The following is a 25,370-nucleotide window of genomic DNA, read 5'->3' as shown; positions in this document are numbered from 1 at the left end:
GGCACTCTTGCCACTAGGCTATATCCCCAGCCCTTGAATAGTAATCTTTTTAATGATACCAGAAAGTAATTTTTCTGAAACATTACGTGCTTACCTTCCAGTAATAAGCAGAGCTGACAAGTTACCTCCTGATTCTCTTAGCACAGTTTAAGGCTGCCACAGCACAGAGCCACCTCTGGTGGCACACAGATGGGGTCAGTGATGCTCAACACAGATTTCAATAATGCTGGAGCACAGGGAAAGGGTCACTCCCTCCAGTTTCCTCTTATCCTTTGATTATTCCACATCCAGAACCACATTTTGGTGCTGGTAACATCTCTCACTACTCAAGGAGCATGCAATGTGGATTAAGCGCCTTGGCAGACACCTTGGCAGACATTAATATGTAGCTAGAACTCAGTAACCTTTTTTTGTGTTAATTTTACTTTGTAGTTACCTTTTATTTAGGGCAAAGTGATACAGGTCTTTTTACTTGGAGTAGAATTTGTTTCTTCTTAAAATAACCCTAAGGGGCTGGGAATATGGCCTAGTGGCAAGAGTGCTTGCCTCGTATACATGAAGCCCTGGGTTCGATTCCCCAGCACCACATATACAGAAAATAGCCAGAAGTGGCACTGTGGCTTAAGTGGCAGAGTGCTAGCCTTGAGCAAAAAGAAGCCAGGGACAGTGAGTGCTCAGGCGCAAGTCCAAGCCCCAGGACTGGCAAAAAAAAAAATTAATAATGATAATAACCCTAAAATTTTAAAGATAAGTATTAACACAATGGTCTGGTATTCAAGAGGCTTATTTGGGAAGCAATGACTATCACCTAATCATATTCTTAAAAAGCAATTTCAAAGGAAACGACAAATATGGTCTACAAAGGAAAAGATATCACTCTATTCTCAATACTTGTGCTGTTCTAGAGATGAGCACACCACACCCTTCTCCTGCCGTGTCAGGTGATTTCCAGAATTAGGACTAAGACAAAAACATAAAGGAAAAGAACCAACTCCACATCGTTCTGGAATTCATAATTTCTTAGTATTATAATGTGCAAATAATCTGATATCTAGCACAGTTTGCTTTAAAATATAAACTTTTCCCATTTTTGCAGCATCTTTCAATTTTGTCTATACTTTTTTGCCTCACAAAGGCAAACTCAGGTTGTAGCATTCCTGCTTGGTCCTCAGAGCAAGCTCCATGGCTAGGTTTTGACTGAACTCTTTTGGAGAGAATTCTGGACTGCCAGCCAGGTCTTCCTTCCAGGGGCATCAGCCTATTCTTCCACTGCGATGGCCCTGAAGACATAAGGCTCCTCTTGTTCCTTCTCCTCAGAATACTTTGACTGTCCATGTTCTTCTGAGAGGAATATTCCTAGCAGGTCTTGCATGCTCATGGGCATGCTATGCTGATTTATAAGAAATGGAAAGATGATGAGAAAGAATTCTGAGCTTCTCATTTGTTGTGATCTGTTTCATCATCACAGTGGCAGTTAAAATATGTCCTCTCTTTTCCTTCCTGAAGTCAAGGCAATATATCTGAAGGGTGGTATCACACATCATAGTCCGGAGCCTTGCCCTGGGCTTGCCTCAGCCAGATCTGTAGTGTAACAAATGCACCCACAGTCACATGAAAGAAGAGCTGCCAGAGGTTACGCAGTTCATAGAGATACATGTTGCACAGACAGATTAAGCCAAAAGTCAAAAATGATTTGACATTTCGCCAGCCGGTATAGTAGACAAGTAAATAACACTGTTCAAAACATAAAAATGAAAGATGGTTAGAGTAACTGATGTTAGAAACTGATGTTTCTAGTATACATTTGTAACATATGAGTAAAATATGAGAACAGTATAGGGGTATTTTCCAATGAAGAATAAGATAATGTAATATAACCAAGTTATTCAGCTATAAAAGCTCCACAGCTTGAAAGGAATAGAATTTTCCTTTATGTCTTTCATTTTTCAAAATGAAAGCATTTTGTATCATATTTTAAATGGAAATATAATTGGATGACTCCCTAGACAAATTGCAAGGTGACAGGTAACAAAGATGTGTTCCTAGGGTCTTACCTAGAAAAGTGTGCAAAAGCTCTCACAAGCTGCTCAGTAAAATACTCGATATAACCTGAGCCTGTATAAGTCAAGTCCCTCCCCCCCCCCACACACACACACTGGCCCTCCACTGAGTACAAAGAATTCCATCAAGTACAGGTTGGGGTGGGCACTTATGAGAGGATTCACTGAATGAATACTGAGGACCTACTACAAGTCAGGCATTGTTCTTTAGCTGTAAGAAGAACAGATAAAGCCCTTTCTCACATAGAGTCTTTAGTTCTTCAGTTTGGATGTGTCTACTGTTTTCTCAAGATGAGTTGAGAAATACTGGCAAGACCACATACATGATAGGCAATATGTTATTACTGGTGATGTCATCTTTGATCACTTGATAAGGGGGGTCAGGGTCTACTGGATTTCTCCACAGAGAAATCACTACTGATGCCTTTAAAATTAGCAAGTGTCTATTGTGGGAGGTATCTGAGATTATGTAAATATCTCATCTCATCATACTTAACCCATTAGGATTAATATCCATTCTTGCCTGTAGCAGCTATTACTGTGGTGTTTGCCTAATGGTGATCATTCTTTGTACATTTACTAATCAGAAATTCTATTGTAAAAAGCACTTTATACTATTTTAAAATTAATATTTAATTCAATGATTTTAAGGACTTCAAAAAGTAACGGTCTCTAATTCATAATTTACTTTTTAATTACAAAGAAGAAAAAGATACCTTTTCAATGCAGAAAGATCTGTGATATCACCTAGATCAAACAAATAAATGCTTCCTGATGATTTTTCCCTCCTGAACGATAGAGAAAAGACAAACAAGCTAAAGACCCCCAAGCCCAATAGAGAGAAGACAGACAAGCTAAAGACCCCCAACCCCAAAGAATAACACGATAGTTACTTCCTGTTTCCTTTTTGCCTCATGGATCTCATACTAAGCTAAAGAAGCTGGCAACTATTTTTTTAAAAGTCAGAAGTGGACCTGTGGCTCAAGTGGTAGAGTACTAGCCTTGAGCAAAAAAGCTCAGAAACAGCACCAAGGCCCTGAGTTCAAGCCTTAGGACCAGCACACACACTCATATGCACACATGCCCGTACCCAGGAACTGATATACCAGCCAAATTTGATCAGACTTTTAAAGAAAAATTAGCACCACTAAATAGTCCTCAAATGAAATAAGAAGGGATGTGATCTAGCCAAACTCATTCTATAAAGCGAACATTTTAAAACTAGATAAAGACACAGTGAGAATGAGAGATTAAAACAGAAACATGGAGAAAATAAAACAAAGAAAGGAAGGAGAAATGGAGAAGGAAGAAAATTATAGGTCAATCTCTTTAATGAACATAGATGCAAAAATTCTCAATAAAATTCTTGCAAACTGAATTCAACCACACATTAAAAAGTAATGTACCGGGGCTGGGGATATAGCCTAGTGGCAAGAGTGCCTGCCTCGGATACACGAGGCCCTAAGTTCGATTCCCCAGCACCACATATACAGAAAACGGCCAGAAGCGGCGCTGAGGCAGAGTGCTAGCCTTGAGCGGGAAGAAGCCAGGGACAGTGCTCAGGCCCTGAGTCCAAGGCCCAGGACTGGCCAAAAAAAAAAAAAAAAAAAAAAGTAATGTACCATGAACCATACACCAAGGATGGTTCAACACATAGTCATCAGTATAACCCCAAAGCAAAGACAAAAATCACATGATCCTATCAATTGATACAGAAAAAGCATGAAAAAAATACAACATCCTGAGCGGCTGGGATGGACCCTCCAGGGGCCTATGGCAGCAACGGTTCCCAGCAGCCCAGCAGAAATTCATCCCCAGTGTGGCAGGTATTTCCAGCGGGGCCTCTGCTTCTATGGAGATTACTGCAGCTGCTGACCAGGTGTCTGGCCACTCTCAGGAGCCTCTGTCAGAGTCAGACCCTGTCTTGGAGCTCAAGGCCTGGATGCGGACACTGGACCTGGAGAGCCTGTCCCCAGTACTACGTCTACTCCAGCTATATCATCCCGCACAAGTTCTGGGTGAGCCGGGGCCCAAGGAAAAAGCAGCTGGTCAAGAGCTTCAAGGCCCGGACCAGTTAGATCCCGTGCCGGTTCTTCATGCGAAGGAATGGCCGATGTCCCTTCCAGTCTGAATGCATTTACCGTCATCAGTGTCCCGCTGAGGCTCTGGCCACTGGTCCTTCCTGGTCACTAAATATGCAACTGGCTTCCAGGAGCAAGAAGGATTTTAAAAGAAAATCAATAAAATGCATCAAAGCCATGAAGGTGGTTTCTGAAGAGGGGTCTGCTTGTAGCCCCACCCTGCCCTGCATTCAGACCCCCCACTAGCCCTCTAGCTCTGCGTCCTCTTCTCCAACTGCTCCTCCTTTAATGACCAAAAAGCTGCCTTATGAAGATAGACCTGCTCACCTGAGACAGAAAGTGCTAGATACTCAGTAGGCTGAGATCTGAGGATCAAGATTCAAAGTCAGCCCAGAGAGAAACGTTCAATAAGACTTATCTTCAATGAACCAATGAAAAGCTGGAAGTGGAGGTGAGACTCAAGTGATAGAGTGCCAGCTTTGAGTGAGAAAGCCAGGTGAGCACACAGGTCATGAGTTCAAACCCCAATATCCAACAGCAGGCGGGCAGACGGACAGACAGACAGACAGACAGACAGACACACACACACACACACACACACACACACACTCACACACACCACGTACCTGAAATAAATTTCTTTTTTACAAAACAAAAAAAAATACAACATCCTTCTTCGATAAAAGCTCTGAAGACGAATAGAAAGAATATACCTCATAATAAAGGCCATAAGTGACAAGCTTATAGTCAATATCATACTAAGTGAAAAATGAAGTGTTTTCTTAAAGTCAGGAGCAAGCCAGAGGTCCATTCTCCCCACTCTTACTCAATATAATACTGGAATTCCTAGCCAAAGCAATAAGGCAAGAAAAATAAATAAATGATATTCAACCAGGGAAAAAAATCAAATTATTCCTATTTGTGGATGATATGATCCTATACTTAAAAGACTCAATATTCTACACACACACACAAAAAAACCCTCTAGATATGATAAACCCTTTTGGCAAAATAGCCAAAAATCAACATACAAAAACCACGAGCTTTTGCTGTACACCAAAAATGAATGAACTAAGAAAGCATATAGGAAAATAATTCATTTCACAATAGACAAACAAAAATTAAATACCTAGATACAAACTCAACCAAAGAAGTGAAAGACTTCTACAATGAAAACCAATCTTGAAGAAAGAAATCCAGGAAGACATTAGAAGATAGGAAGACTGTGGCACAACATCATGAAAATAACCATGCTACCAAAAGCAACTTATAGAGCCAATGCAGTATTCTTTATCCCAATGTTACTTTGCATAGATTGGAAAGTCAATCCAAAAATTTACATGGAAGCATGAACAAAAAGAACTGTGCTGCAGCTCATCAAGCAATGAATGTATATATAAAATATAGTATATTCATACTATGGAACATTACACAGCCATAAAAAAATGAAATCATGTCATTTGCAGAAAAATGGATACGTTGCAGAGATTACTGAGTGCAAGCTCAAAAAAAATCACGTAATTAATTTGTGAAACCTAGAAGACATGCATTTATTATAGACATACCTTCATTATTATAGGACATGATAATAACGACGGGACTCTTTGAGGGGACAAGGAGCAAGGAGAGGGAAAGAGAATGATGGAGGGTAAATAATACTGAAGCACATTATGTCTGTATATAAGGATTGCTTAAGAAATTTTACTGAAAGCTGTTCATAGAGGTTTAGAGAAAAGGGAAAAAGCACAATAGAGGTAATTTTGATTAAAATATACAATGTGTAAGATACCAAAGTCAAACAAAACCCCTTGGTAAATTAATATATTCTGGGGGTCATTAGGAGGTAATTGGGTTTAGATGAGATCATGAGAGTGGAGCCTCCACAAAAGTGCTTTTCTGGGCTGGGGATGTGGCCTAGTGGCAAGAGAGCTTGCCTCGTATACATGAGGCCCTGGGTTCGATTCCCCAGCACCACATATACAGAAAACGGCCAGAAGTGGTGCTGTGGCTCAAGTGGCAGAGTGCTAGCCTTGAGCAAAAGGAAGCCAGGGACAGTGTTCAGGCCCTGAGTGCAAGGCCCAGGACTGGCCAAAAAAAAAGCGCTTTTCTAAGGAAGCATCAGCACTTTCTCTCCTCTAGGTGAGGATACAGTGAGGCGGCCAAGTTTTACAAGCCTGGGAGATGTCCCTCTCATAAGAAGCACATTTGCCAACATCTTGATTTATATTTTCTAGCATTTAGGGCTATGAGAAATAAATACCTACTGCTTAGGCCACCCAGTTTACTGTATTTTGTTATAGCAGTCTGAATTGAGATACTTATATCTTATAGAGTTCTATTTACATAACATAATTAAGACACAAGGGATACTTGTAGGGATGGGAATGTTTTCTATCTCAGTATTTAGTTGTGATGTACTACGGCTTTGCAGGGCAGTGTCACCATGGAAAATGCAAGTAAAGGGCACACAGACTTCTCTCATAATTATCTCAAAATAAATACAAAAACAACTAAGTATGTATGCACATCAATATCTCTCTGAAGCTTACTTTCCAAACCACTCTATACACACATCTAAAGATACAGTGAGACTAAGGGGGAGTGTTACAAAAAGTTAAAGACAGAGAACTATGGATGAACTAGTTTCTCAACTTGTCTGCAGTGCATGTTTTCAAAGAAACCACTGAGGGAAAGGAATAACCTGTAGTTTCTCTTCTGATACTTTGCTCTCCTATTTGAAATGTTCCATATCAAGATTCTCACTACCTGGGCTAAGCTTGGTGCTTCTGGAAGCACTAATATCCTGGCAACCAGCCATTACAATGCCCCTTACAGGTCTGACCCAACTTAGTAAAACATACCAACCAGCTGGAAACACAGCATGCCATATGCTAAAATGCAACTGTGGGAAAAACTGTTACCACTCTGCTCAGCATTTTTGGAAAGCAAAACAGTTTCATGCCCATCTATATATTTTTGGAATTGTTTTTGTTTTTCCTTTTTTTAAAGTATTAAATTTTTTCCTTCTCTTAAGTAAAACAAAGAACAAAAAACAAAAAAAAAACCATCTGGGTAACACTAAGAGTTGCCTCATGGTGGAGCAGTGTTACTGGTTCTGGAGTAACATGAAGGTTCAACTCAGTACATAGGTATAAGATCTATCTGGACAACAGTGAAAAATGACCTTAATCAGATTAGTCTGGGCTTTCTATGACAGTTTAATTGGAGCAGTGAATGTAAAAGGCTTAGTATAACATAACAGGTCAATAATTCTACCATTGTTATTAGGCATTTAAAATTATTGTAATAAGAAAAAGCAACCAAAACTTATATTTTATAAGAATGGGTATTCATAAAATTATTTTAAAGCTAATACTTACCTCACATTATTTTAGAATCAAATAAGCAAATGCATATCATAAGTAATAGTTACATTTACAACTTTTATAATATTCTAAAAATTAAACAAATTAGGATTTATTTATTTAATTTGGCCTACAGATGGTGCAATATAGTGGAATGAACCCAATATTTAAAATCCAAAGGGAGTTTTGTCATGACTCCTCCACTCTTGGGCTATGTGGTTTTAGAACAGTCTTGACAGAACTGATATGATAGAATTGTAGGAAATAAAATAGAAAATTACATAACATTTTCCACATGGCTGTATAAAATGACATTCATTCTAATGAAACTTGTCAAATTTGACAGAAAACTTCTGAAGATAATATTAAATGGGAAAAATTAAGTTTCAAAATGTGGGGCCACTGAAACTAAAATTTCTAGTCTGTGTTTATGTAAAATTCAAATGTATATATTCTTCCAAGTAATTCTCCAAAGACATGTACAGCATTTTAGGTAGCCTTATATTTGTAACTGTGAACCTTAGATAAATGCATCACTTAAAGTGAAGTCAATAGGTCTTGCTTACCCTATCACGTTTTAACAAAACCATCTGTGAGTCAATGGCATGGTGATCTCCCATCCCTAAAAATCTGTACCTCCTCCAGCCTTGGAAAAGCAAGCACCAGTCTCCATATCACACAGGTATAGAATCTCTTCCTCCTTTAAGTCTCCCCTGCTGTCTTCAAGTGTTAGAGTATCAGTCTTCTCAAGGGCGGTAAATACCGCCCTTTCCTACAGCCATTACCAGTTTAAGGTTTTATTACTTCCCACCTAGTGTAGTACTAGAATCACCTCCCAACTCAATTTCCTTATCTTTACTCTCTGCTCTTATAATCTATCCTATTCAGCACTGCTAAGTTAAATATTCTAAAATCATGCTTTGTCTGCATCATTCTATTCAAAAAATTTCCCCAGAGAATTAAAATCCACAGCCTGTAGTGTAAACAGAGCCTTGAAGCTGAAGGATAGTCATGAGAAAATCTAGATGCAGCCTTGACTGCCCTCAGCAGAAAAAATACCACCTCTGAAGCACCAACAAGAAAGGTCAATATTAAGTTCACTGTGAATCTATGTTCACTCAAAGTGGAGATGTAAAGTTACAAATACAACAGAGACTTAAACTAAGAAAGGGATAGAGACCAAACGCCAGTGGAGGCTTGTGCCTGTAATCCTAGCTACTCAGGAAGCTGAGAAATGAGGATCAAAGTTTGAAGCCAGTCCAGGCAGGAAAGTCTGTGAGATTCTTATCTCTAATTATCTACCAAATAAAGCCAAAAGTGGAGCTCAAGTGGTAGATCACTAGGCTTGAGCAAAAAAAAAAAGCACGAGGTAGGGAGGGGAAACAGAGAGAACTAGGCACTGTTAATATTTATTTAAAATGCACAAGTAATTATTAGACTTGGTACCTGAAACAGAAGGGACAATAATGGAGACATGTTTCTTACAAATGAGAGAAAACATACCTGGTAAAGGCAAGCTGCTGTTCCAAGGAAAAATGCAATGATATAATTAAAATCGTCTCCATCACTCTGTTAAAAAATGACATAGAAGATTACTTCTTTCCTGGAAGCCTATTTCCAAAAATAATACATTAGGACAGGGTATGGCAATGTTCATTCACACAATTTTTACAAAAAAAATACAAATACACAATCTTACAAATGAGAGGCCAAGGAAGACAAGTGTTCCTGTGTCTTGTAATACCCCATGAATTTCATTTCACCCAAGAGGAGATGAAAGCCATGGGGAAATTAGTTCCCTCACAATGCAAAAACCTCTTCTTGCTAGCTAAAGAAATGGCACAGAAATACACAAAGCCCCAGAGGCTGACAAAGTTACTCCTGCTCACAGAGTTTTTGCTTGACTCAAATAAAAATGGACAAACCTTACTATCTAATAAGCACATCAGTGAAATGCCCAGTAAAATAATGTGACATGATTTAAACAAAACAAAGCAAAGTACAACTGACAAGTGAAAAGCTACTGTCCACTAGAGTGTGCTAAATCCCAATGAGAAAATTCAGAACTAATGGGCCATGACTGCTGTGCCAGAAAACAGCTACACAGAGGAAACAGATTATGCATGGGATGTTTCTCTGAAAACAGAGAGAGACATAAAACCACCGTTTTCCTACTTCTTTTTGCTTCCCAGTAAATATCTACATTCATCAACTCCTTTCAATGTACTTATGAAATATAAATAAGAACACAGGCAGGAGTATCAAATGTTTTTCTTCCATGTCCCTCCTATTTATTTTAGGAGAAAAAGAATCTTTTTTTTTCTTTTGAGGGAGTGTCTTGCTATGTAGCCTAGCATGACTACAACTCTCCATACCTCTTGTCTTAGCCACTCCAGTGCTGGATTTTAAGTATCTATCACTACACCTGACCTAGAAAAACCATCTTTATACAATAAAGATTTCCACATGTCACAAGACTATCTCCCATAACTAGCCCTTCATGAGGCAGTATAAGGAGGTAACTCCTTTAGCACAGATGATTAGGTACAGAACTGTCTGCAAGGCAGAGGGAGAGTGGCTTATCCTGGTGAGATCTTAAAACAGGAACATTAATCTGTGTGGGGTGCTCAGCCAGTTCTACCCCAGAAGCTGGGAAGGCCAACAGGAAACCTTTGCACTTTATAATTCTAACCTTTCTGCTTTCAATCAAATAAATTCCACTTAATTATTGTTTACGTCCTTTATTTTTAGGGTATTTCCCCGATTATAAAAGCTCATATTCATTATAGAGAACATGGAAAATATGGACTATACAAAGAAATTCATACAGTCAATAAATATCCAAACCCTAAGGAAACTATTAACATCTTTATGTATGTCCTATTGTTTTTCTTCCTCCTCCTCTTCCTTCTTCTGGTCCTCCTCTCCCTCCCTCCCTCCTTTCCCTTCTCCCTCCCTCTCTCCCTCTCTCCTTCCCTCCCTCCCTCTGTGTATACATCTGAAAAGAAATGGAATGACTTCCATATATTGCTTAGTAATATTTCACATTATGTGATAAATCTTTCACAAGTTAGCAAATAGTTCTTAATCACGGGATGTGTAAATGGTTGTATACCTTTCATTGCAAAACACAGTGGAACTTAATAATTATATTATAATCGGATATTATTTTTCTCTAGATTAGCATTTAACTGCCTTTTAGAATATGTTAAGGGAGTATTTCCAGAGTCGGCCTGTGTTTAAATTTTTATTTAGAAGCTACATTATTTTCTAACACTTTGATTTCTTTTGAAAAATGAAAGATTGTTTATGCTTTATAGTAGCTGTGACAACAATTTAATAGGCAGAGAATCTTTTAATGTTGGTGCTGAACAGTCCTTGGGTTTATGGAATGAAAAGCCTTCATTCTGCAGAATGGGAAGATGAGACCCATGATGGCAAAGGAACCTTTCTAAGGTTACAAAGCTACTGGCAGAGATGACACATGAATTCCAGTGTCCACACCACATTTATCAGAAGGCTCAATCATTTCTAATCATTATTTTCTAGGCAGCAACTTAAATAGTATCATTGTTTCAAGGATGACCTTTAAATGAATATGCACAATACAAGCCAGTGTGATAAAAGTTTATACATTCACAAGTTGTCAAGTCACCATCAATGTACTAATATCTGTAAACTCAGAACAAAGTTATAAAGTGTAAACAATCTAATTTACACATTACTATGAACACTAAATCAATTTATCAACCTAAAAAAAACTATACTAACTCTAAATTTTTCAGTCTGAACTAAAATACCAGAGAAAAGTTTCAGTGTTACATATTTTAATAAATCCTTGTTATTTCAAATGGCAGTTATTATAATAAACTTGTGCTGAATCCTTAACATTAACCATAAGTGTTATTTCATGTAGGTCTTCAACTTAAATGTACTACAAGCTTAAAGTTTCATATTATAAGATAAACATTTTTGTCATTCAAAAAGAGTATTTGGCCAGGAGCTTAAAGGCTCATACCTGCAGTCCTAGCTACTCAAGAGGCTGAGATCTGAGGATCACAATTTGAAGCCAGTATGGGCAGGAAAATCTGTAAAACTCATAACTCCAATAAACTACTCAGAAAAAAGCTAAAAGTGGTGCTTGACTAAAGTCGTGGAGTGCTATCCTTAAAGCAAAGAAGCTCAGGGACAGTATCCAGGCCCAAAGTTCAAGCCTCAGGATCAGAAAAAAAAAAAAAGCATTTAGAATTCAAGGTCTTCGAAAAGTAAACTTTAGGGGCTGGGGATATGGCCTAGTGGCAAGAAAGCCTGCCTCGTATACAAGAGGCCCTGGGTTCGATTCCCCAGCACCACATATACAGAAAACGGCCAGAAGTGGTGCTGTGGCTCAAGTGGCAGAGTGCTAGCCTTGAGCAAAAAGGAAGCCAGGGACAGTGCTCAGGCCCTGAGTCCAAGGCCCAGGACTGGCCAAAAAAAAAAAAGAAAAAGAAAAGTAAACTTTAAATTATCTGCACATAAGTAATACTCAGTAAATATACAATGTATTTTTAGCTAGATCTAAAATTATAATTCCCCAATAATCCTATACTCTTTCAAGCCATCACAGAAATACTGAAACCACTTAATCTGGATACTAACTTTTCTCATCACAGTGATAGGCATAGTTATACTGCAGGTAAAGACTTTCAATCTATCCCAATTAGTGGGAAGCCTATAAGAGACAGATCACAGTGTAGGCATACTCTTGGACGGGAAGCAATACCTTCTCTCAAAAATAACCAGTGCAAAAATCAGTGGTAGAGCATCAGCCTAGCAAGCACAAGCCTAAGTTAAAATTCCAATACTGAGAACATATAAATATATGTTTTCCTATGAGCAGAAGTTTGATTACTTCTAGAGATAAATTATATCCCATGCTTTGAGCACAGACACAAACCAAAGTAGCTACTGACAGCTTTAGGTGCAAGGTACAGATATAAAGTAGGGGGAAATGACCACATCTGAGGACCACATGACAGTACAGCTCCACTAGTGCTGGGGTATGGGAAAGCATGGAAGAAAGGGGAAGCTGAATGTACTAGGACTAAAGCACTGAAAGTGACTTGGGCAGGGATGTGTGCTGGAGCTATGGGGAAGGGAGAATAGCCAGCCCCCAAAGTTTATATATTTGAATTTGTGCAAATTAAATCCTATTGTTATTCTGGTAGGCGATCTGTGGTGAGGACTGATACAGCTGAGGTGGGAGGGTGAAAGTCAGAGAAGAGACTTTCTCAAAATGGCCATTATCCTAAGAGTGCAAAAAACTGTATGCATCGACTTTGAAACCTAAACTCAACTCCTAAACTGTAGCTCCTCACCTGGCCTCACTTGCCCATCACCCTTCCATGGGCAGAGAAAGCCCATGACTTCTAGGGGCCAGCTGGTGCAATATGTTGTACCCCTATGGCTTAGCCCTGTTGTCACTGCATTTGATTTTGGTACTGTGGGTATTGTATATATATTTGTCTGAATTAGGGAAGGGAAGGGGAACATCAAATGGGTAAAAGGGTAAAAAAAAAAGGGTAAAAGGAGAACCAATGCAACAGCAATACTTACAAGACAATAAGTTGTAAACTAACTGTACAACGGGGTGGAGGGGGACTGGGAAGGAGGAAAGATGGGAGAAAAATGAGGGAGGAGATAACAAGTTTGACAATAAATTTACTCACCATCTTATGTATGTAACTGTAACCCCTCTGTACATCACCTTGACAATTTTTTAAAGGGTGTTTTTGAAAACTGAGAATTGATGAAAAGCCTTAAGTACAGCTCTTCTGGCAGAACCTATGTCATCTGCTTTTAGGTTTGGGAGGCTAAGTGCATTCAGTATTTGCTGAGTGGTACCCTGACTATTGCCCAAACTAGCAGTACAAGTGTTGAGTGTATCTTTCTAAGTAATATTCTGAACTTAATGCTGACCAAAAGAAGAGGAGAGGCAGGGAGGGAAAAGTAGTAGAGAAAAGTAGAGAGATATGTATATTCATGATATGGAAGCATTGATAATTCTTTAGAGAACGTAGTAAAAACAAGGGAAAGGAAAACTGTGCAGTCTTAAATGTGCTAGACTGGAGATTAAAGAGTGGAAAATATAAAGAAAAACATGGAATTAGTGATCTCCTTGGTAGTTCAGGTTTTAAAAGTCCACTGACCAAAAATAAAAAAGATCAAAAGCAGCAATATATAAGCATTGCCCACATGTGCTCTCTTCTGCAGCTCCAAGACCAGTTCACACTGCTTTACTTCTCCTGTCCTGACTCACACTGACCTTTCCTCTTCCCAGTTCTGTATACTTGGCCATTACTCATGAATTTCTTTGCCTCCTCAATTCACCTTTTTTTACTTCCACAATTCATCTTTAAACTGGGCAACTCGAAGTCCCATGTCACATATAGCTCAATGTCCTCACAAAACCTTCTAAAGAGGAGATGAGAAATAAATGTATGCTAATGAAGTCAAAGATGCCAACTAGAAATCAGTTATTTTAAAGGAAGAGAGATAAGGGTAGGTATAAAGAACATGCATGCATTGTAAACTGCACTAAGACTTCATCCAATTCAAATCAATTAACAAGTAGAAATTAATAGGTAGTCACCTAAAAAATTAAAAATAGCACAATACCTGCAGAAGACTCTCTATGGCATGAAAACCTCGAATTAAATTCAGAACTCCACATAAAAGACTAAGGATAAATGCCACCATCCCTGACAAAGTTGCTGGTTCTAGTCGCTGGTGAGCTAGAAAATAAAAGAAGTGGTTAGAAATGAGTATCTGTATCTCATGTTGGCTGAACTGTTAAAGAGAAATTCACCACTCATATTAAATGAGCCAAAAATAAATAATTTTACACAAACATATTTTACTATCTGAATATTCTTTTTAAAAATGTAAAATGTTTGACAACACAAAAACTCCATTCTCTCCCTTTATTTTTTTGCCAGTCCTGGGGCTTGAACTCTGGGCCTGGGCACTGTCCCTGGACTCCTTTTACCCAAGAATAACACTCCTTCACTTGAACCATAGTGACATTTCTAGCTTTTTCTGTGATTAAATGGAGATAAGAGACTCATGGACCTTCACACGTGGGCTGGCTTTGAACTTTGATCCTCAGATCTCAGCCTCCTCAATAGCTAGGATTACAGGCATGAGCCACCAGCACCTGGCTCCATTATCTTGTACTCAAATCAGATTAAAATCTTTTACTTTACATTTTTAAAAAAGACATCTAACTTGAATTTGGGATATTTATTTGGCAATAAATGAACTGGAAATAAACATTACCACTTAAATATGTATAGTATTTGCAAGTAATACAAATATTTGCAAAGATGTCCTTGCTTGGAAATTCATAGCAAAATTCCTACCTCTTCTGAAAATACTTAGAACACATTTTAAAGGACAAACATAGCTTGCTTAATTTCAAGCAAATTTCCTTCTTACTTTGGTTCCAGGTCTATAAAACAACTGGATATATGTGAAAGCACATGTACATTACCACTCTGAACTCTACAAAAAGCAGTCTAATAGTTATAAAGTTTCTAGTCCTCTGAATACCACTTCAAGGTTAAAACTGTTAAACACAAGGTGAAAAATTGACTTATTTTGTCTTTACAAACACATTCTCTATAATCTTTCAGGGTTTCAGTCATATTAGCATCCTGCACTTAAAAGAATTAACAATGGAGACCAAATGAAAACACAAAACTAAGTACACAATCATTAGACCTCAAATGGGAGACACAGGCAAAGAGAGAACAGACCATATTTTGATTATTTTATTTAAACCACTCAAGTGTAAAAGCCCAACAATGAAGTTAATGAGGTGGAACATTAATTGAAGGAAGGGCTTAAACTTTTGCAAATTATGTTTAGCCATTATAGCACTCTCTAAATAGCTTAAAAGCATATATAACAAGTATTTATTATTAAACTTCAGTAAAAAATATACTAATATGAATAGCATTTTCCTAAATTTTCATTGTTGTCTGTCTTATCTCAATTTTCTTGAAATTTCAACATGAAAACAGAAAATAAAATAACTTGATTAAAGTATTGATACCAAGATCTTTAGTAAGTAGAGGAAAAACAATCTCACTATTTAATAACATTCAACTAATCTACCCACCAATAAGTCATATTTTGCAGCTCACTGTCTCTCGTTTCTCACCACCTCTCAGTAAGGAAGAAATGGCTCTCATAAAAAAATGAATCCTTAATATGGGCCTAAACCAAACACCAACTGACTAGATTATATGAAACATACTTCTAAAGTGTAAGAAAACTGACCTATTTTTAAAAGTCACAAACAGTATTCTACACTATAACTAAAACTCTTTGGGGTAACCATTCTTCGGTGGAAAGATTATTTACATTTGTTAATGAATATCCATGTAAGAGATGTACATTAAGTCCATATATATTATTTATTAACTTTCTAATAATTGCCTTTTGGCTTTGAAGCAGTCTATAAGAACAGAAAATTATTTATAAACTAATTATTTCAAAATGACTAAAGATAATTTGAAAGTATAAAAGCAAATGCTAAGCCTCCTTTGATAAGGACAATGTAAGCATTGTGTTTGCTGGCACTATGACAAATCATATGGGAAAGAAATTCTTAAGTGGCCATTTCCCTATTCCTAGCCTCTCTCCCTTCCCAGGATTTGGGGAAAGGATGACTTGTATTTGGAGAACAGTTATGGGTTATGGAGAAAATTGGTCTGTATACAATGCAAAAAGGTGATGCTACTGAAGGATCATTTCTCATTTTAACAGCTGAACTCGATATTTAGCCACTTTTTAATGTTTTGTGCTACACATGTTTTTTATTTCAGTAAAACAGATTTCAGATACATTGTTTTCTTACACGCTTACTGAACACTTCAACCTGACACCATGCTAGGCACAATCAGGTGTAGAGGACATTTGGAACAATGACAAATGAAAGGCAGTATAAGAATAAAACAAAGCAGTAACACCTAGATAGTTTTCATTTGGTTTGGCTACTCCTTTACTACAATGCTTTTTCTTTAATTAGCTTCTTTAAATCCAAATTATGCTCCATCTAGTTGATGAAAGGCAAGTTATAGAACCTATATGAATTGATAGGCATTAAAGCAAGCAGACTTAGCAGGGTGCTACTGGCTCATGCCTGTAATTCTAGCTCAGAAAGCTGAGATCTGAGGATCACAAGTGGTGGGGAGGAGGAGGAAAGGGGTTGAGAGAAAGAGAGAGAGGAGAGAGGAGAGGAGAAGAAGAAGAAGAGACATCAGGATACAAAGAAACATTTTAACAAGCAGTCCAACAATGGCATACACTACTTTACAAAGTAATGAAGTTTCCACTCCTGTCACAACTCTTGAGGATGGTGTTCTTGCCTTTGGAGTAGAAGTTTGAGTAGATAATCACTAAAGTCTTTTCATTTTTGGTCTCAGTCAAGAATCCTGGTTTAAATGTTGCCAACCTGACATAATGCAATGCATTTTACATGCCTATAAATGTACACTGCAAAAAAAAAAAAAAACCAAAAACCTATTTTTTCATTTCTAGCTAAAGGCTTACAAAGAAATTTTAAATGTTGTCCTAACAAAGAGATCCTTTATGATTGTCATTTGAAAGTATTTTGCTAGTTACTTATCTGGTAGGTTTTTTTTTATTAACAACTGAGAAAAATGATTGCTTTGGGTTTTTGTATTCTCCTATGTGCTTAATTTAAAATACTAAAGTAATTCATTTTCAAGAGTTCCTTAGTTCTTACAAAAAAAAGTGAATGACATAATTGAAATCCAAAACTCACCAGAAGAAATCTTACCAGCACCTTTATAGTCAGCAGAAAATACAGATGTGACTCCATTGGCTGACCCCAATTCACACATAGGAATTTGATAAGGTGGCCTTAGCTTGATTTCCGTCTGCATGTCAGACAGATTTATCTTTGTAGAAAGAGACCTGGGATTATTGTATCGCTGCTTGGTCCTCTGAATAAAGTTATCTATGTAAAATAAAAAATAAATTTCCTTGGACTCATTTGTCAATTAAATCATTTGAATGTGATGTTCGTAGGTACTAAATTTTATAAACAGTTTGTTATGCAAATATTCAATGTGTCATGGAATTTCCAACTTATTTGTGTTAGACAGTATATTCTGGAGTAGTCAGTTTTTCACTCTAAAACTTAAGACTACAGAAGTTAGTAACTGTAATTAAACTAAGGGTTTAACATTACCTCAGTGCATAATAATCATTTCAAGGAATTACAGAAACAATGGCTTTACTTTTAAATCAAGGTCTGAAGTTTACCACAACTCTTATTTTATGAAATACTAGATCTATTATTAGTTGTAATTGCATAACACAAGCAATATGTTACAAATTTGTTTTATTTATTGCTTACAACATTAGAATAAGTGCTTTAAATAAAGAACAAGTTTGATGAAACCAACAAAAGGTATTTATTAAATATCTTCCAAGAGGAATTTTATTTTTACTACTAACAATTTGGTTTCTTCTCCTCTATTAGGAGTTGAGCAAACAACTACTCATAGCCAAATCGAGCCTGCTGGTTTTACAAATGAAGTTTTATTAGACTATAACTGTGCTCTTTCATTTATGTATTGTGGCTGCTTTCAAGCTACAATGGCAGAATTGGCAGAGACTATGTGGCTTTTAAAGCCTAAATATGTACTTTCTGGTCCTTTCCAGCAAATGTTTGCCAGCCACTGTCCTACATTATACAGGACTACTATAAAAAATCATTATATAACCACAAAACTTTGAATCTCTGACTTATAAATTTCTCACTGAAAAGCTATCCTTTGGAATTAATCCTCTGGGTTAAAAACCATAGCCACCTTCACAGCTGAAACACAATTTCTTCTAAATAAGTATCTAAATAAGTAAAAAGCTGTCATAATTTGTAGATCATTTGCCAAATAATTCTGTCAAAAGTAAGGTAGTTGAAGTTTTCCCCCCATCCCCAAGTATTAAGTGAAAAATTGTCTATGACTACATGGAGACAGGATAATAAAAAAAAAAGAGGGGGGAGAGTGGAAAATCAGGCCCTTACCAAATTCAATGAAACAGTATGGTCGGACAGCGGTATTTGTCTTCATCATGCTATAAGTAGTAATGAACTCCTTCTGAAGCTCATCCAGGAAAGAGAATGCGAGAACATTTGGGTAATTTTCTGTACACAACATCATGTAGCTCACTCCCAGGGAGCTAATAAAACTACAGTGTAAAAAACATGGGTTTTAAAATTTCAAAAGAAATAAAGGTAATTCGCTGCTTCACACAGACCAGTTCTATATCATAAAGTGCTACTACAGTGGCAATGAAGACATTAATATTTATTATATACGCCAGAAAAAAACTTAAAGAAACCATAAGATAAAACTACCTAAAATTGTATTTTAAAAACAGCAAACGAAAATTATGAGATGTTTCAGAGAGGGAGATATATTATGGTCCTAAAAATTCAGTTATTCAGTTTGGGCAGGATACAGGGGAAAGAATATACAAATAAAATACATAAGCATTATAAACAGCTTAAAAATCAAACCCTTCACAAAAGCCAGTGGCACTTAACACACTCAAGTCAAAAGTTATGGACACTATCTCTTGAAAAAGGCGTAAATAGCACACATGCGCACACACACACACACAGTACATAATTGCAAGGTAGTCACTGTTCTTCTTCACCACTGACCCAAGAATCAAATCGTTTACATAGTAATAAATTATGAAACATCAGGGAAAAAGGAATAATTTATTATTAGTTCATAGCACCACTACTAACAAATAAATGGAGAAAGGAGACTCTTGCTTGCAGCAGAATGCTGAGCTCTAACTATAAATAAGGAGATAATGCTAAAAAATTTCTAAAAATCAACATTTTATATCAACATAGTAAAACATAAAGCAAGCAAACATAATCATGAATGTTGAGAGGGAAATTCTTATGAAGAGCAGTATATCTTCATGATTTTAAAATGTCTTCCAATGCTTTCTCAGTAGTTGCAAGAGGAAAATAGGTAATATAAACAACACAGCATTTTTACTAGGCATTCTAAAATCACTAACAAGGGGAGCAGATGGACATAGTACACCTACACATGTGGTATCCTAGGAAAAGGCATATTACTCATCTCACTTTCTGGTTGAGAATGTACAACCTGTATCTAATAATAAATATCAGGATGGCCAGCATTTGTTTAAGGAGGAAATAAATACTTTAAAATCTCAATGCTGTGAAAAAAGAAATAAAAGTGGTGGAAATGTTTCTGATCAGAGGAGTCTAAAGAGCTGACAATTAAAATTTGATTCCTAATCTGGATCCTGTTCCAGAGAGGGGGCTGAAATGCTATAAAGGACAGTTCTTGAGTAACTGAAAAAAAAGAAAGAAAGAAAAAGAAGCAATAAAGTACAGTACTAGTATTAAATGTTACAAATGAATACTATCTTATACAGGCAAAAGAATGCCTCAAATATTAGAAAGCATATTGAAAACAGTTAAGAAAAAAAAAAAAGGCATGACCAGCCCAAAATGCTTTCCCAAGTGGTTTCTCTTCTTCACAAAATATTCAGTCATTACCATTCGATAATAATGTGAAAAGGCCCCCATACACTGAGAACTCTCAACTGGAAAAGTATTCATTATCCTCCAACAATACAATTCAAATTTTTGATCCTATATTTTTGGTTATCAGGGTCTTACTGTTCTATGTTAATAATACAAACATCTGACAGGTTTCTCACACATAGTATACCTTGCTTACACTAAATTTAACTAATCAATTGTAAGAAGTTGCACGTAGTATACCTTGCTTACACTAAATTTAACTAATCAATTGTAAGAAGTCTATTTTTTTAAGATTGTATGTTAGAGGGCTGGGGATACGGCCTAGTGGCAAGAGCGCTTGCCTCCTTTACATGAAGCCCTGGGTTCAATTCCCCAGCACCACATATACAGAAAATGGCCAGAAGTGGCACTGTGGCTCAAGTGGCAGAGTGCTAGCCTTGAGCAAAACGAAGCCAGGGACAGTGCTCAGGCCCTGAGTCCAAGCCCCAGGACTGACAAAAAAAAGATTGTATGTTAGCATTTTCAGGAAGTCTTCATTTTACTGTACTTGCATGATAGAAAATTTAGTCATCTCATTCTTTCTATGAAATGCAAAGACAATTTCCCCAAATACATGATCAACTCAGTTGATGAACATTTGTAATAAGAAAAAAAAAAAAACTGCCAGTGAGACAGACTACAAGATTCTTGCCATCTCACTAAGGACTACTTTTGAAATACTCTGTTACTTCAGACATAATGGTTGGTGCATGCTTTTGTTGTGTCTATCAGGTTTGCTTAGCTCATGTTTTATGGACAGTCTAGACATTGTCCCTCAAATTGAGAAAGGTGGTAAATAAATAGTAACAGCAACAGTGACAGGTACATTTACAGATCTTTATGAACTAGGCTATCTATTGAATACTTTATTTTACTTAATTTCATTCTCACATACAACAAAAGGCACTATCTGCTCCAACCCTCAAAACAGAGGCTCAGTCAAAAGCTATGTATGTACGTTCAAATAAGACTATTGTCGACATACTGTCTATTGTAGACATTACATTTAAAGACCTAGGAGAATTTTCTTTGGCGTAGGCCACGTGGCTACTGTATATGTTCTTGGTACATTGTATATTGTATATATGTCTACCTGACCTAGGGAAGGGAAAGAAAAACACAGTGTAAGATAGCACAAGAACTGTACATACTGCCCTACTATGTAACTGTACCCCTTTTGCACAACACCTTGTCAAAAAAAATTTGTTTAATAAATAAATAAATTTAAAAAAAAAAAAACAGAGGCTCAGGGAGACTTAGTAATTTGCCAAAGGCCACAGCATTAAATAAGAGCACCGAAATGAACTGAGTTCTGACTCAGAGCCCACACTCTTCCCACAACAAACTACCAACTTCCTTATTTTATAGAAAAACCAATTATGTCCTAACTCATTGGCACTTTTTTTTCACATTTTCAAAGCCATATAAAGATCTCTACTTTTCACTTAAGAGTAATAAAACTTAAGAATTTTAAACTTGTATCATTATATAAAGAGCCAGAAGCCCTGCTTCTGCCATCTTATGCAACTTCATACTTCCTCTCTGCATTGTAACTATACTACCCTTGTTTCAGAGCCTCAAAGATGCCAACCTGTTTCTAACCTGCCTACTCCCGACCTCAGAAGCTTTGCGATGCTCAAATCCCTCCACTATGTTGATTCTGACCTCATTAGCTCCTAGTCATCCTTCAGTTCTTCAAGTCCTTTTCAAAGCATACATTCTGAACTGATCTTACCCTTGTGGTTATAACATAGAAGGTTCTTCATAAACCAATCCAAGCTGTAACAGTATTATTTGTGTATTTATGTACACACTAATATGCTCTATGAAAGCAGAGATGATCTGTGTTCTGTTCACCATGCTTTCATTAGGCTTTTTTGCTCAAGGGTGATGGTGCTCTACCATTTGAGTCAGATCTCCATTTCTATTTGAGTATAATTTTTAAATTGCCATTTGTCTTCCTACTTTGTTTTATTTAAAAATACATTTTAAAATATCTTTCAGGGCTGGAAATATATATGGCCTAGTGGCCAAGAGTGCTTGCCTTGTATACATGAAGCCCTAGGTTCAATTCCTCAGCACCACACATATAGAAAATAGCCAGAAGTGGCGCTGTGGCTCAAGTGGCAGAGTGCTTTGAGCAACAAGAAACCAGGGACAGTGCTCAGGCCCTGAGTCTAAGGCCCAGGACTGGCAATAAATAAATAAATAGATTTAAAAATATCTTCCACTTCCAAGCTCTGTTGCCAAACAGATTGACCCTTCCAGCTATTGTTTTTCTCTGATCAAGGAATGTATTGACTCATGACTTTACTTTTGAAATAGTGCCTTCTACTGTCCCAATAAAATACTATGTATAAACTTCTAAATATTAATGACAAGGTTTGACATAACGAATGTGAGCATATCCTATGATGTTTATTATTACCAGATATGTTGAATATGAAATTGAACACAAAAGACTTTGCCATCACTGGGACACAAGAGATGTAAATCAGAAGAGAGTTCAGTTAACACTATCTGCCACATACAGCATCATACCAGAAACTGTGCATTTCCTTATTCTTCTCTTAAATGGTTCAATTTCAATTACCTTCTAATTAACAAAGAGCCAATTCATAAATAAAATTATCCCATTAACATAAGACCAGTTTTTACCACTAGTTAAAACTCATTATATATATGATTATTTAATATGCAGCATGCCAGGCAATGGTAACTTATAAAAGAGAGCTAAAGGAATACATGAGATCATTTTAAGAATAAAGAAGTGATTATACCATCAGAGCCTGGATAAAACCAACCAAATTTTGCCTTTGACATCCTTCATCTCTTTTTATGCAGTTAATGTACTCCTAATCCACCATTTCCCACAACCCTGACATTTCTAGGCCCTAAAGAACAAAGATCCTGGCGTTTTTTTGTTATTTTTTTAAAAAACTGCTCACATAGGTAATCCTCAATTTATATATCAGTTGTATTAGTCAAGTTTATTGCACCTATATCTCATTTTCCTGAAGAAACTGAAGTAAAAGAGAAATTAGCTTGGTAGGCCAGTACACAAGAGTTTATTTAACATACACAGGACTCAAAACCTGTACATTAGCCAAAATAAGCTGCTAGAAAGTAATGCAATGCTAGTAATAAGACAAAAGGACAAAGTAAGATACACAAGTTATCTTCTCCCAAACAACTTGGTTGCTATTAGGGGATTGTATTACTCTCCACAAATTCCTCCTTATCAAATTCGTGATGCATCATTAACTTTAGGCTTCGTGAATAATCTGTTTCTCACTATTTCTCTAAAATAATCAATTTACTTACCTGGTCAATTTCTCGCTCCTTAAAAAGTGAAAAGAGAGAGGGCTGAGAATGTGGCTTGGTGGTAGAGTGCTTGCCTAGCATGCATGAAGCCCTGGGTTTGATTCCTCAGCAGCACATAAACAGAAAAAGCCAGAAGTGGCATTGTAGCTCAAGTGGTAGAGTGCTAGCCTTGAGCAAAATGAAGCCAGGGACAGTGTTTAGGCCCTGAGTTCAAGACCCAAGACTGGTTTTTATTTTTTTTATTAAATTTTATTGACAAGGTGTTGTGCAAAAGGGGTACAGTTACATTTAATGAGGCAGTGAATACATTTCTTGTGATATCTTACAACCTCATTTTTCTTTCCCTTCCCTAGATGAGATAGCATATACACAATATCTAGTGTACCAAAATCAGTAACCACGTAGGGTATGGCCACAGTCAAGACTGGTTTTTTAAAAAGTGAAAAGAATTAGAAAAATAAGAGCAGTAATTATTTTATCAGAAAATAAAATGAACCCTGAAGCCAAGACTATGCTTCAGATGTACTATTAATTAAATTTATGACTTTAAAGGGGTTTCTTTACATCTTTAAGTTTCATTTGCATCATCTGTAAAATAGGGGTGATGGTACTATAATGAATATCTACCTATCACTTCATTTTTCTTTCCCTTTGAAAAAGTACCTCCATTCCAACCACCTACCTATTCTATATGGTTTTGGTAAAGCTACCTGTCAAAGGACCAGTGTATAGTCTAGGCGAAGCCAATTAAGAATATTCATCCCCTCTAACTATAATGGTTAGTCAAGAAAAGGATCATGACATAAACAAGACCAAAGTCCTGTTTGGGAAAAAGAGAGGAAGAGAATTGCCCAGTAAGAATGAAGAAAGCAGTGTGTGTTTCCCAGTCTGTGGAGGATACTGGAATATCTGTTTCTATCTGCAGAAGGCAAGAGGCTATAGAAATTAAGATTCCTGATAGTAACATCTTGTAAGCCAGCTCCACCTTTATCCTTCACAATAGTTTTATTCCTTAAGCTTGTCTGAGTTGTGTCTGCCCCCAGCAATGGGAAAGAGATTTATTTACAAGCTGTTGCAAAGTTTAATAATAATGTTAAAGTGTCTGGCAATTGCAGGAACTCAATAATTTGGTTACTGTTAAAGCTATTACTCCTGTAGTCAGACAATACCAACAAAGAATGAAAGACAAGCCCTGCTAGAAAATAAAAACTAAAAGACAGGCAGGCCTAAAATAATATTCTTAGCTGGGGGTGGCAGTCAAAGAAGGAAATAGTGAGCCTTAAAGCAAGGGAAGAACCTGGAATTTTTCAGTGAAAAAACTAAGAACCTTAGTCCTTGCACTAACATTGACAATGAGGTTAAGACTGACCTCCCCAAGACTATTTGTCTTTTCATAAGACTAATGTCTCAATGTTAAGAGATCTCAAAATATACAGACTTTTGATTTTTAACCCCCAAAGCCAATCACTAATTTGTCTCTGATGACAAAACTCAATTATCCTATGTTCATAATTACTGTTTTAACCCTTTAAAAAATTTATTCATTATATATATCACAACTTCAGGAAGGTATCCTCTAATCAATGAAATACGAATTTCTTAAAATTTTATATAGAGACTTCAATATTACTGTGTGAAATCACAAAACTGGATACCTCATACTCTACCCTACCTTGCCCAATCAATAATCCTATCAATGAGATTTCTCAAAAGCTGTAACCTTGGAGAAAATGAAGACTTACTTCCATGGCACTCTGAACACTGCGAACTCCCAAAACCACCATCCCTCATCCCTCATTTAGCAGCTACTGTAACATCTGCAAGGCTCCATTAGCCAAAGTGAAGTGTCCAGCCATTCCAACCAGATGAAATTCACCAATTCCCT

General features: G+C 36.9%; 1 protein-coding gene across 2 annotated transcripts in view; it reads right to left on the bottom strand.

Moving 5' to 3' along the window:
* Positions 1 to 1,004: 1,004 nt before the first annotated feature.
* Sec22a (SEC22 homolog A, vesicle trafficking protein) overlaps positions 1,005 to 25,370 on the bottom strand; it is a 40,295-nt gene continuing 15,929 nt past the window's right edge. Inside the window, exons 2-7 of one of the 2 annotated variants that reach the window (XM_048346778.1) lie at positions 25,228 to 25,368; positions 18,608 to 18,771; positions 17,339 to 17,533; positions 14,164 to 14,279; positions 9,010 to 9,075; positions 1,005 to 1,734 (exon numbers count right to left, since the gene is read on the bottom strand). In XM_048346778.1, coding sequence (XP_048202735.1) covers positions 1,534 to 1,734; positions 9,010 to 9,075; positions 14,164 to 14,279; positions 17,339 to 17,533; positions 18,608 to 18,771; positions 25,228 to 25,283 — 798 coding nt within the window. In that variant the 5' untranslated portion in view covers positions 25,284 to 25,368 and the 3' untranslated portion in view covers positions 1,005 to 1,533. The remainder of the gene's footprint in view (positions 1,735 to 9,009; positions 9,076 to 14,163; positions 14,280 to 17,338; positions 17,534 to 18,607; positions 18,772 to 25,227; positions 25,369 to 25,370) is intronic. The other variant, XM_048346777.1, reaches the window with a different exon arrangement.

Source organism: Perognathus longimembris, chromosome 5 (assembly GCF_023159225.1).
Source record: "Perognathus longimembris pacificus isolate PPM17 chromosome 5, ASM2315922v1, whole genome shotgun sequence".
Taxonomy (NCBI): domain Eukaryota; kingdom Metazoa; phylum Chordata; class Mammalia; order Rodentia; family Heteromyidae; genus Perognathus; species Perognathus longimembris.
Note: the sequence above shows the minus strand (reverse complement) of the source record. Positions and strands in the feature narration are given on the sequence as shown.